The following is a 15,702-nucleotide window of genomic DNA, read 5'->3' as shown; positions in this document are numbered from 1 at the left end:
GTCGAACTAGAAACACTGGGAAGAAGCGTCCACGGGAGCTTCCATTTCTGCCACCACCACACTGGAGGTGTCAGGAGACTAGGTGTGACAGGTGTTCTCTCCCTCCCCTCTCTTCCGTGTCCGCTGCCGCTGCCCTCAGCACCAGATTCTTGCCTGGCGCTCGGTACAGCACAGACGGGGAAAACGTCCGTCACTTTCGACTGAATGCGAAATAGGTGCCATTTGCCTTTAACACTGGATGTTTGCTTTCTTCGCGTAAACTGTAACAGACATGAAATGTCTGAGACCCTCCGGCGGTGGGAAATCGCCTGTAGAGGTTGTCAGATGATGCTCCTTAGAAGATGATCAAGGTTGCGGTTGTTGATCCTTTTCTTCCGGTTTTGAGGGGTGAAGTCCATGTTTGTTTCCTGATGTTCCGACTCTAGACGTTCAGGCTCATTTGCCACCGCAGCGCCAAAATACGGACAAGTTAGGCATGTGTCGTAGAAATTTTGGCAGGTTTAAGGTTGTTTTAACAAAGGCAGCGCTTTCACATCTCCTGCCGAAAACTTCTTTCGAATTCTGTTTGATGATGTACGCGTGTCTCTCCTGTGGACAGCGAGGTCTTCCTTGGGAAGTCACCTCTTGGTGAAATTGAGTAATCCCTTTGTTTATTGTTAACAGACGGATGAAATTGTGATTTGTACAGACATAAGCCAAGAAAGTGTATGTTTGCATTTTTATGTCCAAACATGTGAAGCCCGCTTTGGTTTACCGTGAGGTGTTGCAATGGCACGAAAGTAGGCGTCACGACACGCCAGCCAGGCAACAGTCCTTGCCTCCTGCTTGCCCTTTTATCAAGAAGGTTCTTAACCACCTTTGGTGGAGGCCGGATGTCTGATTTTGCACGTGAATCGTGCAGGTTTGCAATCAGCGTGTGGGGTTTTGTGTGTGTGTGTGTTTTTTTTACACTTTCCTGATGATTTACTTGAGTTGCCTGTTCTTGTCTTGCATGGTGATAAGCAACATCCTTGAAAGAATTGCAGGGCAAGACAATTTCTTTTTTTTTTTGCTTTTTTTTTTTTTTTTTTGCTTTTGGGAAGACTACTTCCTCTTCCTTTAGACAATCAATTTTTAAAAGATTACTTTCCATTCTCAATTCACTCTTTCTTTGCCGTTCTGGCGACTGAAATTTGGGACACCTATCACAGATTTGCTGTGTGTATGTGTGTATGCATCATATGTATGTATAAACACGTGTGCATAACGACATGTTGTATGCAGGCATGATATAGGTGTGTGTGTATATGTGTTGCTTGGTTATGTGTGTATATACATGTGTGTATATTTCATACACCTATATTTTCAGTTGTTTATCACGATGAGAGATTGCAATTTAGCTCTCTATTTGGGGAAGAAAAAAATGACTGCTTTATGGAGTCTGTACAAGAGATTGTTCTTCTGGATGTGATGTTTTATTTTTTTATATTTTTTAAATTTTTTTATTATTTATTTTTGAGAGAGAGAGACACAGAGTGCAAGTGGGGGAGGGGCAGAGAGAGAGAGAGAGGAATCCGGGGCAGGCTCCAGGCTCCCAGCTGTCAGCACAGAGCCCCACATGGGGCTCGAACTCACGAACCGCGAGATCATGACCCCAGCCGAAGTCGGACGCTCAACCGACTGAGCCACCCAGGCGCCCCTGGATGTGATGTTTTAAAAAATTTCTTCCGGGGGCACCTGGGTGGCTCAGTCAGTGAAGCGTCTGACTTCTGCTCGGGTCATGATCTCGCGGTTCACGAGTTTGAGCCCCGCGTGGGGCTCTGTGCTGACAGCTCAGAACCTGGAGCCTTCTTCGGATTCTGTGTCTCCCTCTCTGTTGGCCTCTCCCCCGCTCGTATTCTGTCTGTCTGTCTCTCTCTCTCAAAAATAAATTAAAAAAAAATTAAAAAAATCAAAACTTCTTCCAGATATTATATTTTAACTCAGAAGATAGATACAACATAATAAGTGCATTATTTAAAAAAAAAACAACAACAGCGTCCAGAGCACAGTGTGATCATGTGCTCAGGAAGCCGCCCAAAGGACCGAAATGCAAGGGAGGCAAGAGCCCGTTGCTGACCCCGGGAGCCGGACGGGACGCTCCTGTTGGCAGCATGGAAAAGCTGGCACCCGGCACTCGGCTGCGGGACACTGACCCGTGCTGGGCCCCGCGAGCCATGAGGGTACAGATCGCAGTGCCAAAGCGTCGTCGTTTTGGGGACGAGGCAGTGGGTGTTAATCCGCCCCGAGCTGCCTTTTCATTTGGCTTGAGTTGAACGTGGAGTGGGCGAGGACATAGGGCTGAGGTGGAGCTGGGCTTCCTGGAATTGTCGCGTCGATTTTCCTGTTGTGTTTCACCGTTGACGCTCTCACAGACACACAGGACTGCTCCGGCACTGCCTGCCACCCGCCATCTGGTCTCGGTGGCCTGCCTGTCATTCCGCGGGTCCCCTTCCTCTGCCTACGGCGATGTGTCTTCACCAAGAACTAGGGTGCAGTCCATTGGTGGGTATTCAAGGCGATCTATTTGTAAGAATCTGGAGAGGTGCTCAAAGAACTATTAAGGACAAATGTGCTGTTTCCTGTTTTTAACCTATCTCTCAGTGTTTTCAAGAGAGCAAGTTGCATTTCTGAGACTGTCGAGGGGGTTTCTTTACTATTAAGGCAGAGCGGGGTCGGGCGGTCGGTCCTTGAGAAATCGGGATTGCTTTTTTTTGCCTTGTCATTGGTGTCTTTTTTTCTTGTCTGCTTGTATAAATGAACTCCAGAAGGTGTATTTAAGCATTCTGTTAAGTCAATGTGGAAGACTAGGTTTCAATTAAAATAACCAGACAGTGTGACCTAGCTCCTGCTTCCCCTTAATTTTTATCATTAAAGCCTTCATATCCCCAAAGACATCTGCTGTGCTTCCAAAGGATTCTTTTCAGGAATGTTCATTCATTATTAATCAGGTTGCATGGTCAAGAGAGTATGTGATTATTTTAAAGAATATCCTGGAGATCCAATTACTAAGAATCGAGCACACTCTGGACAGGTTTTGTGAACGGTTTCATTCAGTCTGCATGAATTCCACCAGGTGGGTGGTTGGTGACATTAAAAGTCTTCCTTGTTTCTCACTTTTCCGTGGCAGGTAGGACATTTTAACTTAAGCGCTCCTCAGAATAAATAAACACGAAGTGGCAAGTTATTAAGAAAATCTATCGTCTTCATGAGTTACTTTAAAACTTGAGGCTGGTGCCACCGTGCTCCTCTGCCTGTCATGTTTTTGTTTTTGTTTTTGTTTCCTCAGTCAGTCCCTCTGGTCCCTTAAAATTCGGCTGGCAGAAATTCTTAAGTCTGTCACCGATAAAGTGAACCAACTTGAGGGTGCTGACAGTCGGAGGTTAACCACAGTGATATTTCGGAGACATTACCTATAGAATGTTACCGGATCACTTTCTTTTTTTCTCCACCTGTTCCCGCTCGTGTGTTATTTGTACTGTTGCTTTAAGAGCCTCTTTGCATTTTGACTGCCTCTGTTGTCATATCAATTTCCAGGCTTTCAGAATGCCGTTACATTCAATTGGATCTCACCCTCCCCTTTCCATAGCTTCATGGCCCGGTTTTATTGTGCATTTGCCGACTTGCCCGTGTCTCCAATCGGCCAGGGTGCTGCCAATCAGTAAAGTAGCATTTGGGTAGGGTGTTTAGAACTCAGAGCTGTAGTTTTTATAACTCAAAGCTAAATCCTAAACCATGGCCGAATGCGCAAACATTGGGTGCCTGTATTCTGTTTTTGAAAATAGTGCATTTGGGGGCGCCTGGGTGGCTCAGTCGGTTAAGCGGCCGACTTCGGCTCAGGTCATGATCTCGCAATTTGTGAGTTCGAGCCCCACGTCGGGCTCTGTGCTGACAGCTCGGAGCCTGGAGCCTGTTTCGGATTCTGTGTCTCCCTCTCTCTGACCCTCCCCCGTTCATGCTCTGTCTCTCTCTGTCTCAAAAATAAATAAACGTTAAAAAAAAATTAAAAAAAAAAAAGAAAATAGTGCATTTGTGGTGGATTCATCTGGAATATAGCACCCAGTTTCCATTGTTTCTGCCTCACAAACAGGTTAATTTCCAAAGTTGCCCAGTTCCAAAGTTTTGAGTCCTCTGAAAGTCCCATGTGCCTTCTGATCCAAGATAAAAACATCATTCCATCATTAAAAAAAAAATTTTTTTTACATATTATTTATTTTTGAGAGACAGAGCACCAGTGGAGGAGGGGCAGAGAGAGAGGGAGACACAGAATCGGAAGCAGGCTCCAGGCTCTGAGCCGTCAGCACAGACCCAGACGCGGGGCTCGAACTCACCAAACTGTGAGATCGTGAGCTGAGCCGAAGTCGGATGCCCAACCGACTGAGCCACCCAGGCGTGCCCCGTCCACAGTTCTTAAAAAAAATTCCACCTGTGGTTCTAGAACAGGGATGATGTCATAGCAAAAACCCAAATGGCAATAAGTCCACTAAATCTTCATTACCCCTGTGAAGAGGGGATAGGAAATGGACTTGGTCGTTGTTCTGAAATGTAGGATGCTTTAAAGAAAATTTATTCATAGGATATGGGGGATGCGGTTTGTGAAAAAACACTTCCAAGGGTTTTTCCCCCCCCTCAAACCGTTTTTATGTGATTTGGTGTAACATTTGTACAGTTTGGGTGGTGTGTGTGTCGGCTCAGTTCTGTGCTGGTAAATGGAACATCAGGCTTAGTTTCCCCACCCCAGAGGATATTTAGGAAAAAATCGGAGGGAGCGCCTTGGGAATCGCCCGGGCAGTGGCTGAGAGCCACCTGGTAGTAACAGTTGACCACGGGCCACCCAGGGTTGCTCTCCGAGTTTATTCCTTGGTCTGGTGACTCATGAATTTCCCTCAGAGCGATGGCCTTCAGAGGCGTACAAAGTGAGACCAAATTGGAAACATGATTATTGTTCGTGGAGACCCAGAACCTGTAGGGAAGCGCCGAGAGATGGGTTCACCTTACGATTAAGATGTCGAAACTCCGTTAAGAGACATTTGGGGTTAAAAACCCACGGATGATGTGCCTCGTGGGTGACTGAACGCATCGAATGCGCTCGGTCTGGAGACTCCTGATTCTTGGTCACTTCTGGCATCTGTGGGTGAAACTTGCACACTCTGGGGAGTTTGAACCGGAAAGCCCCCTCACTGACGTTGGCCACGGATTAAGCCGTGCAAGGCGTGTCGTCTTCACGGGGTACTGGGGGTTCCTTTGGGCTGTAGGTTACCTTCTCTGTGTCATAGCAGGAGTTGGGGGAGCCGATAAGGAATATAGTTGTGAAATTCTTACATGAGCTAGCGAGCAGGATGGCGAGGGTTGTGACTGCACAGGCGGGGGGTTAAACGTTTTCTTTGCATCGACTTGCCCGGACAATGAATTTTGCCTCTCTCTCACTTTAAAGGAGGAGGCAGAAAAGACCTTCCGTTGCCTGGCCTGTGACAGTAATCCATTAGGGCACCCGTCCTGAGTTCCCCATCTGCCTTCTCAGGTCCAAAGCTTGTGTCTGAACTAAGTCCTGCCGTCCGTTCTCTTCCACTGGGGACTTTCTCATGCAGTCTGCTTCCCCCCAGATCGCGCACCTTGGACAAAAGAAAGCCCTTCTCCCTCCAGGAAAGTCCTCCTCCTGGGAGGAGTGCTACCAAAGGATGATGATACCTGGAGCCCCGAGGGGGCGAGGGGCCACCTGCCCGGGCAGCTGGTTCAGCCAGACCACCTTAGCCACCACCTGATGCCAAGGTTCGATCATTCCTGCAGCCCTTTCTGTTGATTAATTTTCCTTCGCCCCAAAAGGCGCGAGCCTCTTGACATCCAGGTTTAGCGTGGGGGATTTCGAGGAGTAGGTGGTCATTGGCCTCGAATCTAGACTATGAGTGTTATCTCTGTGTGAGATGTGTGTGTGTGTGTGTGTGTGCACGCGCGCCTGTATCGTGCATGCCTTTATCAGTCCCAGAGCTTAATTTATTTTAATTTACATACAAGTGAATTAGCATATAGTGCAATAATGATTTCAGGAGTAGGAATTAGGATCTTTAAATGAATATTTTGGTTGTTTTGCACAGATGATAGTTATGCTGCTTTGTGGTTTTCACCTAAAAGCTTTACTTTGTTCACTGTAAACATTTAAGACCTGTCACGCTATTTATAGCTGTCTTTTAAAACAATCCTTCTTTGTTTAATATGAAATCTCCAAAAACAACAGCGACCAGGGTTCTTCGGGCCTCTACGAGGTCCTGCCGTCCGTCATCTTAAAAAAACCAGAAAACAAGGGGCGCCTGGGTGGTGCAGTGGGTTAAGCGTCCGACTTCAGCCAGGTCACGATCTCGCGGTCCGTGGGTTCGAGCCCCGCGTCGGGCTCTGGGCTGATGGCTCAGAGCCTGGAGCCTGCTTCCGATTCTGTGTCTCCCTCTCTCTCTGCCCCTCCCCCGTTCATGCTCTGTCTCTCTCTGTCCCGAAAATAAACATTGAAAAAAAAATTTATAAAAAAACCCCAGAAAACAACAAGAAAATAAACACGAAACACGAAACAATCTGCCAAAGGAAAAAATGATCTGTGCTAGGCAGAACAACAAAGGCAGTCTCTAAGAGCAGCAAACAGTCCCGGTTCCTGGGATGGGAGGTGAGTGCGTGGGAATCAGGCCGAAGGAGCACTTTGGGAGAAACTTGGGCATGGCTTCGAGACAGGAGATGAGGCATCCCTCGGGACTCCTGCTTTGGGCAGCCGGGTGCTGCTCAGTGCCTGGGCCTTTAAGGCAGGCGACAGGAAGAAGCCGTTGGTGCCGGAAGCATGTGGCCAAGATGAAACTGAGGGACAAAAGATTGGAGGGAAGGAATCACCTCGGGAGGTGGTGGTTTGTCGTTTGGGTTTTGTGTGTTCGTGGGGGGGGGGGGGAGGGTTGGTAATAGTCCAGGAATGCAGGACAGAAGGTGTAAATCTACCCGGAAGGCAGTGAGACCAAGAGCAGAGAGAAAGAAACCGACCCGAGAACTAGGGACTGACACTTACATGTCTTGGCTAGTGATTTGGATTTGGGGGAAGGAGAGCGTGTGGCTTCCTATTGATGCTGTACCAAATGACCACCAGCGTGACGGCTTCAGCAACGCTGGAGGTCAAGGTGTCCGCAGGGCTGTGTTCCTTGGGGAGGCTCTAGGGAAGAATCTGTTTGCCTTTTGCAGCTTTTGGAAATGGCTCAATGGTTCCCTGACTCGTGGCCCTTCCATCTTCAAAGCAATGGCCATCGAGTCTTTTCTGCGTCTCATCACCCGACGCTTCCTGTCGTTTGCACATCCAAGGGCCCTGGCGATTGCATCGAGTGCACCTGGGCAATGCGGGCTGAGCGCCCCATTTTGAGCTCAGCTGTGGCAAGCTCAATTGCGTCCGCAGCCTGCATTCCCCTTTGCCTTGTAACCTGACATGTAGGTTCCGGGGATTAGGATGAGGCCCTCTTTGGAGGGAGGGAGGATCGAACGTGAGGCACCAGGAGGCTTGCAGGGCAGGCAGATTCCCGGAGGGAAGCTGACGAAACCCAGGAGGTGCACGCTGTGAAGTGGGGCATTTACAGTAAATGAAGCAAAGAACTGGCAGTGATGAGCTGGGCTTCTGGAAGGAGCTGGCACTGCGAGGGACAAGCCCACGAGTCGTTCTCAGGCCGTACGGGAAACGAACGAACAACCGGGATAGCTTTTTGAACAATTGAGCTAGAATTGACGTAGAACGTTATATTCATTTCACGTGCGCGACCCGACTCCGCATTTGTATACATCGTGAAACGATCGCCACACTAAGTCTAGTTAACATCCGTCACCACGCAGTTACAACTTTTTTTCTTGTGATGAGAACTTTTAAGATCTCCTCTCTTAGCAGCTTCCAATTATGCAATACCGTATCGTCAGCGAGAGTCACCGTGCTCTACGTCGCATCCCCGCGAGTACGTTCTTTTACATCTGGAAGTCTGCCTTTGGACCACTCTTCGATGACTTTTGGACGGAAGGCCAGACTCTGGCTTAGAAAACACCCAGGCTTTGATTCGCTGGAAGGAGAAGTCGGCAGTGGTTAGAGAGAGGGAAACCCAAAGAGCAGTTTCGGTGACACGTAGAATGAGAGAGGGTGGGATGTGTCCATTGTCACTTCAACCGAAACACCCATTTATTAATTTTCCATTGTAAACAAGTGTTTTCCTCGAAAGTCTTGGGTTTGTAAGAAAGTTTCTTGAAAACGTGTCTCGCACCTGCCCCTGAGGACTGTCCCGCTTAGGGATTGTTCCGAGTGAGGGCTGGAAGGAACTGGAGGGAGCATCTGGGGACACACTCCCAGGGCCACTCAGCTAATAGACAGGCGAGCTACGTGTCGTCCCCGACTGTCTGGCCACCCGTCCAGCTCTCTCCTTTCTCTCTATTCCGTGCCCTGTTCTAGACTACAAACCGTGGACAAGCGGGGGTGTGAGCTCTAAATTGTTGCCACTCCCAGTTTGTTGCAAGGGGTTCCCAGGATTGCCCACATCCTCCTGTGAATGAGGACCGCTCAGCCCATTAAGAAAAATGTTGAGCTATAGAATTTCCTGACAATGATATGCACGTGGGATTTCCTTCCATTGTAGTGCCTTTAGGCTAAGAATCTCTCTCTCTCTTTCTCTCTCTCTCTTTTTTGAAGCTTAGAAATTAAATTATGGGATTTAAGAAAAGAAAAAACATAACATTTTCACAGCCTCCTCCCCCAACCTGTTTGGCGAACCCCTGTTCGTCTTCAAAAATCTTTCTCACATGATGCTTCCTCCGGGAAGCTTCCCTATCTTCTCGTCCCCCTAATCTTTGGCACGTGTCTTTTGTCATGTCCCAGGTCCGAGAACCTAGAGGGGCTTCGATGTTTGGTGAAAGAATGAATGGTGTTTTCATTTCTCAAAAAGGGTGTTTCAAAGGAAGCTAGACAATAAACGAGGCTACTTTTTTCAGGTGGGTGGATGCTACGCACGCTTACCGCTAACATTTTCTTGGGTAATGTAACAAAAATATGATCTGCAGGAGAGGAGAAAGAAAAAATCCGATCCACTGTAGATAGCGAACCCGTGGCCCCTTCCTTTTCGGCAACATATGGGCGAAAGATCCAGAAAATGGGCTGCGCCTCTCTGGGTATCCAGAGATGTAGTCATGGCTTAATACCATTAAACCAACGTTTACAGCGTAGACACTTGCACAAAGTGCTTGCCACGCCAAACGCGATGGCCATAAAAGAAAAAGATCCTGTTCTGAGCAGCTGCTATTAAATCATTCTTACGTGAAGTGCCCCTAAGCACTCGCCTGCCATTATTTCCATTGCATATCATTTCTCGTTAGCATTCGAAACTTGTACCCGCTTGTCAGAGTCTTACTTCACCGCCGTTGCTGCATTTTATTCGTATCTCTTGGGGAGGGAGTCTCATTTGCATTTTGTCTAGCTGTACGCGTCTCTACCTTCGAACACACGGGTCAGCAACATAAGGTCCTCAGGCCCAGTCCAGCTGGCTACCTGTTTTTTGTAAATCCGATTTTATTGGCCAGCCACGCTCACTCCTTCGCGCCTGGTGTGTGACTGCTTTTGCGCGCTACAGCAGTGGACTGGAGCGGCCGCGACAGATTCTGCCTGGCCCGCCACGCCAAAAGTGTTTACTGCCTTGCCCTTTATAGGACACAAAGTTTGCTGACCTCTGTTCTGATACGTTGAGAGATCCTTCAGGGCGGCGGTTATGTTTTATTCTTTGAGGTGTTTTAACCCCAACATCTGGACGTTTATCACCTCCTTCAACAGATGCTTGAGCCCTGCCTGTGTGCAAGGCGCTGTTCCACGTGCTGGCCGTACATTGTCACTGAGCAAAGCGGACTCTGTGCTGTCATAGAGCCCGCCCTCTGCTGGGGCAGTGGGGAGAGATGGCTCGGTGACCAAGCGAATAGAATACGTTGGGCGATAAAAGCTGTGGAGAAAGGCAAACCGAGGTCGGGGGAGAAGGGTGGCCGTGATGGGTGGGCAGGTGGTCGTGGTGGTAGCAGGGGACTTGGTTTTATGCGGGCTCACAGAGAAGGTGACACCGATGCAGAGAGTCCCGTGGATTCCCCAGACCTTGTGAGGGGGGAGACGGGACGTGCTTGGCACGTTTGAGGAATCGCAAGGAGGCCATGTGCCCGGAGCCGAACAGGGGGTAACGTGGGAGGAACTGAGGTCACTGTCTGAGTCTGTGTTCTCTGGGGCTGGAGTTATTCTGGTGCGTTTCTCTCCGAGTGGGATGGGAAAGCCCCTGGAGGGTAGAGCAGAGACGGGGCAGGCTCAGTCATGTTTTAACAGGATCTCCGGCTTCTGCCGTTTGGAAGGGTATTAGGATAATCCAGGTAAGGCGTGATGTCGGCTGGCCCACGATCATAGAGCTGGGCTAGTGAGGACTCCAGATTCCGGCTCCTCGAGCCAGCACACTTGATGTCCTTGAATGAAACGTCAGCATTTCTCCCGGGGTCAGCGGTGGAATCACCTCTGGAAATTCTAATCGTGCCACTCTGGGATGGAATCCCGGTACCCGCATGAAAGTGCAATCATGACCGGGCACCTCAGTCCGTTAAGCATCCGACTCTTGGTTTCGGCTCAGGTCACGGTCTCGAGGTTCATGGGATCGAGCCCCGTGTCGGGGTCCGCGCCGACGGCACGGCGCCTGCTTGGGATTCTCTCTGTCCCTCCCCCTCTGCCTCTCCCCTCTCTTTCTCTCTCAAAATAAGTGAGTGGACATTTTTTAAAAAGTTACCAGCGTCACAGCTCTCCAGACAGAATTGGGGCTCCTCTCGTCTCGTTCCACCTGTGAACAAAGCCGACCAAAAGGGCTACGTTTTCCCTTTAATTTACGTTCTTCCGGTGGGAAGAGAGAAGGAGTTCGATTTAGAGATAATTCTCATTTTCCGCGATCAACCAAAATAGTGATTAATAGGTAAACCCTTTCAATTTCTTCCAGGCCATCTGCCGGAAGAGGTGGCCGAGACCGAGGGGGGACGAGACTGAGGGGGGACGGCGGGTTTCTCCCAACGGCAGCGACCCCCCCCACTGGGGTTTCCGCTGCAGGTTGTGGAAACACGAGCAAGCTTTAATATTTCTAATCTCAGCTGCCCGCTTAATCTTTCCCATGTAGTTAATGTTCGCGAATGGCCGAAGATCTCTTTCAGCTACCGGGCTCCTATGAAGCCGGCAGCTCGTTAGGTTTTAACAAACTCAGCACATGCTTGACGCTTTTAATGATCGCTTACCATTCGGTGGTTGGCAGGATGAGCATTAAGCTTCACCCGAGCACCACGTGGCGTTTCCGAGGGCTGCTATTTCAGAAAGGGGCGGCATGGGCTGGAAACCTCGAATTTTGTAAATACACGGGGGTGGGACTACAAAAGCGCCGACTGTCGGAATCCCGTAAACCCAGCTGTGGATGTGAAGCCTTCCCCTGAAGCCGGCCGAGAACCCCTCCCCGCCTTGCCCCCCCCCCACCCCCCCCACCCCGAGCGTGATTTGAACTGGTGTCCCCCGAGCCCTACCGTTCTCCCACAGCCCGCAGTGGGCTGCATCTAACACGCCCGGCGCTGTTCCGCAGACCTCGGCTGATGGTCTTTAAAGGGAGAAGGTTCAAAGAGGCTTGGTTCCCAGGCCTGCTAATGAGCGCGGGGCCCCTTCCCGGTTAATGAACCGGCGTTTCTGTGGGATTCTTTCCCCTGCCCTTTTTGAAGGGAAGGCAGGCGAGGGTTCACAAAAGCAGCAGAGCGCAGCTGAGCCACCCGAAGGCGGCCCGGCGGCGGCGGGGGGGGAGCACCGAAGCCGGCGTGGATCGTGTCCCGGCCCATGCGGCTCTGGGTGTGAGGCTGGACCTCCCGCCAGCCCGGCCCGTCGCCGGCGACAGGGACAGGCCCTGGATGGGAGTTTGTCGGCCGGGAGGGCCGCGCGGGGTCCCCTCGGCAGCCCTCGCGAGCCTCCCCGCGGTAACGCGACGGCCTGGCGCTGCCGTCCGATCTGCAGGCGTTACCGTTGTCAGTGACTTACCAGATGCACGTTAAAGCCCCGAGAATCCTTGTTCTAATTAACTGAATCGTTATTAGTCATTGGGACCCAAGCTGACCGCAGCCCCTGAAAAGGCCCGTAGATATTTTTTCTCCGCTTCCCTCTGCCCACCCACATCCCACTGCGGGGTCAACGAGTAGAATTATTCAGGAGGGTAGCGAACGCATGCCAGAAACATTGCCTCTGTCACGATCATGTCCGCCAAAGTCAGTGTTTTTCCTCGGGAATATATTTGGGAAGCTGACATCGCGTATTTAAGCCTTATCGTCGCCGCCGAAGCCACGCGTTTGATTTCACGCACATTTCATGCCCGTTTCCACGGGAGGTGCCTTTCTGCTTCTCTGAAGCGTGCTTTGGTGTCACAGAGGGAGAAATCCTGCGGACGCATAAACGTTCGCGTGTAAGTTCATCGGTTCCGAGTTCTGAAAGGCTCTCGCTCATTAGTTAGCATTTCTACATTTTAATTCTCAGCGCAAGGTAGAAGTTGGCCGTGACCCACTCAGGTTATTGGGATCAGATAGAAATTGTGGACACTGCCGTTTCAGTAACTTGCCAGTTTGGAGTAAGACCTTTTAGCAAGCAAAATGGCAAAAACCCACTCGCTGCTTTCAGGGACTGGGACTTAGAGGAAACGTCCGTTGGTGTGCTGGCTTAGGGTGTTTCTCCCCGCCTCGTTGCCCCACGTGCACAGAAAGAGAATTATTTGGAACGTACACGCATTTTACCCTTCCGTGACCCGCGTTCGGAATCATTTTGAGACGCATTCAAAGCTGACAGCCCCCCATGGCTGACCCCCTCGCGCCTAATCACATCTTACGTTCTGTTTCCAGATAACTGATCAGCTTCCTTGGATTTTGCTGATGACCCAGGAGAGCTTTGCCTGAAGATGGAAACACTGGAGTCGGAGCTGACCTGCCCTATTTGTCTGGAGCTCTTTGAGGACCCTCTCCTGCTGCCCTGCGCACACAGCCTCTGCTTCAACTGTGCCCACCGCATCCTGGTGTCGCACTGTGCCACCAACGAGTCCGTGGAGTCCATCACCGCCTTCCAGTGCCCCACCTGCCGACATGTCATCACGCTCAGCCAGCGCGGTCTAGACGGACTCAAGCGCAACGTCACCCTGCAGAACATCATCGACAGGTTCCAGAAAGCGTCCGTGAGCGGGCCCAATTCCCCCAGCGAGACCCGCCGGGAGCGGGCGTTCGACGCCAACACCATGACCTCCGCCGAGAAAGTCCTCTGCCAGTTCTGTGACCAGGACCCTGCCCAGGACGCTGTGAAGACCTGTGTCACTTGCGAAGTGTCCTACTGTGATGAGTGCCTGAAAGCCACTCACCCAAACAAGAAGCCCTTTACAGGGCATCGTCTGATTGAGCCAATTCCGGACTCGCACATCCGGGGGCTGATGTGCCTGGAGCACGAGGATGAGAAGGTGAATATGTACTGTGTGACCGATGACCAGTTAATCTGTGCCTTGTGTAAACTGGTTGGGCGGCACCGAGATCATCAGGTGGCAGCTTTGAGTGAACGCTATGACAAGTTGAAGGTTAGTCCGATCCGCCTTAAGCCAACCCCTTTCTGCCAGCAAATGTCATGGAAATAAAAAGTGTACTCACTGCTAGCTACGTGGCAGGTGAAGGTTTCCTCTTCACCTTTGCTATCTGATTAGTTTTAGCATGTTTTCTGGCAGCCTATAAATGTTGCACAATAAGGGTGTCTTGTAAAAGTTGACGGCCGCTTGTAATTTTAGCGTTGTCACGGTGACGGTGAATTTGCAAAATCTGGATCGTCTTCAACCCTTGCAGTTTTGAGTTTTGTGTGTGTGTGTGTGTGTGAGAGAGAGAGAGAGAGACAGACAGACGGAAGGAAAGAAGGAATGGCAGATAAAATCTGGCTTTGGGCATTTGTGGCGGCGGCGGGGGGGGGGGGGGGGCGGCGGCATTCAGTTTCTTCATCCAGGAAAGCTAATTTCACCCGCATTGTACCTGGATCTAAGTTACCCGCATAAACGAAAGGACACAAGGAGGACAGCCTGCGGCAACTGTGGGCTTTTGGAGGACCTGTGACCTTTCGTTTCTCGTGTGAGTGATATCTGGCTTATTGGTGAGTTAGAGTGCGCTGACCATCTCGGGTTTCACGAAGGATTTCCTTTTCATTTAGGCTTTGTGTTCAGGAAGGTTACAGGCAAGACTATTTGAACTTCCACTTTTAACATGAAATTATTAACCTGACTCCAGCTCGGGGAACGATAATTAATATGACTATACGTCAAATTAAAAAATCACTCTCTAAATATGGATAGAATGCACCAGGGAAGAAATAAGTCAGGTCTCCTGATGTCTGTTCAACTTCAGGCGACGGTGGGTCTAATTATGGCAAACTCAGCCGAGAGTTTGCTCTGATAGCGAGATACTATGCTCACCAGTCAGTTTTAGATCACAAGACGCCAATTAAAAAGAAAGGAAGTAGAAATTAAGAGCTTTGAGTAAATATATATTCAAGTCCTTCCTCTCAGGAAAAACACACACCGTGTTGTTGAGCAAACAGAAAATGAATCACATGATCGAGAGTGCTACCATTGGGAGCACACCGTCACCTGTCACAAATGGTTCCTATCACTTTTCCTCAGCTAATGGGTGGTTGTGTTTCCCGGGACCTCATTGTTTATTTTGTGACGCTGGGATTAATGGACCACACCTGTGATTTGGTCTGGCTGTGTCTTGAGACGCGGAGGGAAATGGAGGAGCTGAAGTGAATCCCGCTCCTGAGTGTCACTTGGGGAACAAAACCTCACCTGGGCAGCACGCCTCACTTTTAAGTGTCCATGGAGAGGGAGTTAAGCCCGAGGACTTAGGTGCTGGGGACAAGGGGACATGGAAGCTGCCTGGTTTTCTAGCGTGCCCAGCACTACCACAAGCACACCTCCAAAGTTAACGACGGCGGAGGCAATGCGTGTGCGACTTGTGCCTCTGAAACAAATTCTTCGGAAATGGATGCGGCGATCCATCTTGGAGACCAAGGTGACCGTTTCGCCCCAGTTTTGGTGGGGGACTGAACGTTTGAGATGACCGGACACAGGTGGTTTTGTTTTCCCAACGTAAACCTGGCGGACGGGGTCTTTTCTTTATCACAAAATGTTCCTCTGGCTGGATCGACACTGCCTTTTGATGATCAGTTGTTAAAACCCCACCGTGATGTTCAATATTCGACAGCCCCGGACTCGGTAGTTAAACTTGGGAGTCAGGTTCTGCTCGTTATTTGTGTACTATCAGAGGGGAGTTATTAATTATTTACAGAACATCTCCAAATTTATGAGGAGATACTGTCATGCTCTAGGCCCTTCTTGTGATGAAACGGACAACTCTTCAATTATGAGCCCTGCACACTTGTCTGATCGAGCCAGTGGGTTAGTGGTCGTTGATAATTGTCAGGCCCTCCTGGTAACAGTATCAGTTAATGAAGCAGTATATTTTCTCTTCGAATTATAGAAGCATGAGCATATAAACAGCACCCAGTGCACCCAAGCGCATTTACAGCCACTCAACAAAATATGCTTCCGAGCATTTACTTACAGCCTTTTCACAAAATGCGCTTATGAGCATTTA

The 15,702-nt window shown here is 49.9% G+C and overlaps 1 protein-coding gene across 7 annotated transcripts in view; it reads left to right on the top strand.

The window, feature by feature from the left end:
* The window catches only part of MID1 (midline 1), a 587,700-nt gene that overhangs the window by 470,829 nt on the left and 101,169 nt on the right, over positions 1–15,702 (top strand). For 5 of the 7 annotated variants that reach the window (XM_019823539.3, XM_045050344.1, XM_019823540.3 and 2 more), the window contains one exon: positions 12,928–13,643. In XM_019823539.3, the coding sequence (XP_019679098.1) occupies positions 12,984–13,643 (660 nt within the window). In that variant the 5' untranslated portion in view covers positions 12,928–12,983. Of the gene's footprint in view, positions 1–2,371; positions 2,524–12,927; positions 13,644–15,702 lie in introns of those variants that run through there. The other 2 variants (XM_006943548.3, XM_019823542.3) reach the window with 2 other exon arrangements.

This window comes from Felis catus, chromosome X (assembly GCF_018350175.1).
Source record: "Felis catus isolate Fca126 chromosome X, F.catus_Fca126_mat1.0, whole genome shotgun sequence".
Classification (NCBI taxonomy): domain Eukaryota; kingdom Metazoa; phylum Chordata; class Mammalia; order Carnivora; family Felidae; genus Felis; species Felis catus.
This window is presented reverse-complemented; position numbering and strand designations above follow the sequence as displayed.